General features: G+C 54.2%; 1 protein-coding gene across 1 annotated transcript in view; it reads right to left on the bottom strand.

Annotated features, from left to right (window-relative positions):
- COL7A1 (collagen type VII alpha 1 chain) overlaps positions 1-2707 on the bottom strand; it is a 33791-nt gene extending 31084 nt beyond the window's left edge. The window contains exons 1-4 of the mRNA XM_039910270.1: positions 2623-2707; positions 2011-2191; positions 582-741; positions 142-231 (exon numbers count right to left, since the gene is read on the bottom strand). Of these exons, the coding sequence (XP_039766204.1) occupies positions 142-231; positions 582-741; positions 2011-2191; positions 2623-2707 (516 nt within the window). The remainder of the gene's footprint in view (positions 1-141; positions 232-581; positions 742-2010; positions 2192-2622) is intronic.
- Positions 2708-3429: the final 722 nt, after the last annotated feature.

Below are 3429 nucleotides of genomic sequence, written 5' to 3' on the forward strand. Positions count from 1 at the left end.
CCTAATGGGGCCTCCCAGACCCACACTGTGTCCCACACTGCTAAACCCTCTATGCTCACATTGCGACCTGGGCTTCTTCCGCCTTCCACCATGGCCACATTACCCTGATCTGTTCTCAGCTTGAAGCCGGCACTCACCTACAGCAAACACCTTGACATTCTGATTCTTCAGTTTCAATGCTCCCTGCTCCACGTCATCCTGAGATCTCCCATCAGTTATCAGTATGCACACCTAGAGGGAGCAGAGGCAGGGCCCAGGGCCAGGTCAGGGGCATAGGGCAGCCAGGGGCCCAGAGGCATGGGGCAGGAGAGGGGCAGGGGGCAAGTGCTTGGGGGGGGGAATGCCGGGCAGTCTCTGAATTGGGGCCTCAGCAACAATGGTCGTGGGAGAGGAGGCGGCCCAGGTCCCTGAGTGTAGAAAGAGAGGGGGCAGCCAGGAAGCCTTTTGGCTAGAGGGCCAAAAGGAGGGGGAGTAGTGAGGAACAACGATGATGATGGTATTTGTTAAGCACTTACTATATGCCAAGCACCGTTCTAAGCGCTGAAGCACTACAGCACTGGGGGAACTGGGGGACATGGTACCTTGGGAACTCCAGGCCGGGCCAGTTGGGGATGGAAGAAGTGTTCGGCAACGTGCCGCAAGCCGGCCCCCGTGCGGGTGTTCCCTCTCTTGTAGTTGAGCTCACGCACGGCTCTCATCACCTCTTGTCCACTGGCATGGGTGCCCAGGGCAAATTCCGTTCTAGGACAAAGACCCAGGTATCAGGAAAGAAGGGGCCTTGGTGGCAGAGCTGGAGTGCCCCGGGGCAGTGACAAAGCCCAGATCCCCCGGCTGAAGGCCGCTCTGGAATCCACAGGGACCAATGCCTTCGGAAATCTCTCGAGGCGGTATCGAGAGAAGCCTTCTAGGCTACCCTCTGGAGCATGCGGGGTCATGTGCTGGAGGCAAAGCATCTGTCATCACCAGTCATGATTGAGCACCTACTGCAGGCTAGACTATTTATTTATTGAGAGCTTAATGCGTGCAGAGCACTGTACTAAACACTTGGGACAGGACAATATAACAGAGTTGGCAGACATGTTCCCTGCCCACAAAAAAAAAATAAATTATGGTATTTGTTAAGTGCTTACTATGTGCAAAGCACTGTTCTAAGCGCTGGGGTATACAAGGTGATCAGTTTGTCCCACGTGGGGCTCACACTTTTAATCCCCATTTGACAAATGAGGTAACTGAGGCACAGAGAAGTTAAGCGACTTGCCCAAGGTCACACAGCTGACTAGCGGCGGAGCCGGGATTAGAACCCGTGATCTCTGACTTCCAAGCCCGCGCTCTTTCCACTGAGCCACGCTGCTTCTCTAAGGAGCTTGCAGTCTACAGGAAGGAGAGGGGGGCCTGAAGTGGATGGTTGGGAGATTACACTAAGCATTGGGGAGCCAGTGGAGTGCTTCGAGAAGGAGAATGATGTGCTCCACTTGGTGTTTCAGAAAGATGATATGAACAGCTGCATGGTGGATAGACTGAAGGCAGTAAGGATCCCAATAAGAAGGTTCTTAGGGTAGGTAAAGGCCCTGAAGAAACCTGTCTGCAATATGGGGTCCTTTCTGGGAGATCCTCTTGCCGGAGGCAGATTTTCTCCAGCGCCCTTGACCCACTCTCCACCCTGTGCCCCCTCCCCACCCCCCAACCACATTCTGACCCTGCCCCAACTGCTTGCTCTGCTGTCTGGAAAATCCTAGCATGCACCAGGCAGAGTGACACAGGGGCTGTCCAAGATGCTCCCTACACCCATTCCCTGGAGTAGTGCCCAGGGCATGGGTCGAGAGGAGAGAAGGGAGCCAGGCCCAGGGAGAATCAGCACCAATTCATCTGCAATCACAAAACACATGTGTTTGAACCTCTAGGTACTCCTAGGTCCCCGAGGCTATAAGGCGATAGTATGCCCCATTGTGGCAGCCTCCTTTCCCTAAGACCCTTCCCCCTCTCGGGATCGTGGGGGCCAAGGGAGCTCACCTGGGATCATCGCTGTACTGCACAGCGCCAAAGCGCACCCCGGTGTCTCGCACGACGTTGACGAAAGGCAGCACCAGCCCCTCCAGGAAGTCACGCACCATGCGGAAATTATTGCGTCCAATGCTGGAGGAGCCATCCACCAGAAACACAACATCAGCCGCATACACGTTTGTGCAGATCACTGAAAGGCAAAGGTGCAGCTAGTGTCCAGTGGGGGCCCAGTCTGGTCATCCTGGCCCAGGCTCCCTGTAAAGGGGCACCTTTACCCTGACAGTCCCTGGAGGCGGCGGTGGGGAGTGGGGGAGAGAGGGTACCGCTGCCTGCATCCTGCACCCCTTCCACCCAGGTCCACCTTCTTCTGAGTAAAGACAAACTCGAGCTTGATCCCCAGGGCCCCTCGCCCTCTTCTGCTAGGTCTCGATGGCCCCCACATCTTCTTCAGCAGGAGCATGATGCAGTGAGGCTAAGGAACAGCCCAGCAGAATGAGTTCCAATTGTGCCTCAGCCATTTTAACGATGACTTTAATTGCTGACCGGGACCAGAGCTCATCCAAGGACATTGTGGGGGTGGTGTCAAGTGAGAGACCCAGAGTACCGCAAACAGTCACTCACCTCTCTCCCCCGGCTGGGCTACAACCCAGCCTGTAGAGAAGAACACAGCCCAAAGAAGTCCCGAGAGCAGAAGCTGGACAATCATGGTGGGAGCCTAGAGGGGAAAGGAGCAGGGTCAGGCTGAGCCACCTCACTGCCAGACAAGCACAGAACATGGCCGGCCTATGGGGAGAGCCAGAGAGAAAAGAGGGTGACTGCCATTCAGTGCCCCTGCAGTGGCAGATGGGGGCACATTTTATTGAAGGCACATCTCCTCCAAAAGGCCTTCCCTGACTAAGCCCTCCTTTCCTCTTCTCCCAATCTCTTCTCCGTCACCCTGATTTGCTCTCCTTATTCATTCCCCCTCCCAGCCCCACAGCACTTATATTACGTATCTGTAATGTATTTATTTATATTAATGTCTATCTCCCCCTCTAGATTGTAAGCTCATTATGGGCAGGGAATTCAATAGTATTTATTCAATAGTATTTATTGAGCACTTACTATGTGCAGAGCACTGTACTAAGCGCTTGGAATGTACAAATCGGTAACAGAGACAGTCCCTGCCCTTTGACGGGCTTACAGTCCAATCGGGGGAGACGGACAGGCAAGAACAATAGCAATGTCTGTTTGTTGCTATATTGTACTCTCCCAAGCGCTTAGTGCTCTGTACGCAGTAAGCACCCAATATATACGATTGAATGAATGAATGGGGAAGGAGGCAGGAAAGATGCATTGATGAAAGAGGGGAGGGAGGGGCAGAGAGAGGGCCTGAGGAGAGTTCCATCTTAGTTCTTGGCCAGTGAGCTGGGAGACAGTTGAAGAGGC

The sequence above is a fragment of the Ornithorhynchus anatinus genome, chromosome X1 (genome assembly GCF_004115215.2).
Source record: "Ornithorhynchus anatinus isolate Pmale09 chromosome X1, mOrnAna1.pri.v4, whole genome shotgun sequence".
Taxonomy (NCBI): Eukaryota; Metazoa; Chordata; class Mammalia; order Monotremata; family Ornithorhynchidae; genus Ornithorhynchus; species Ornithorhynchus anatinus.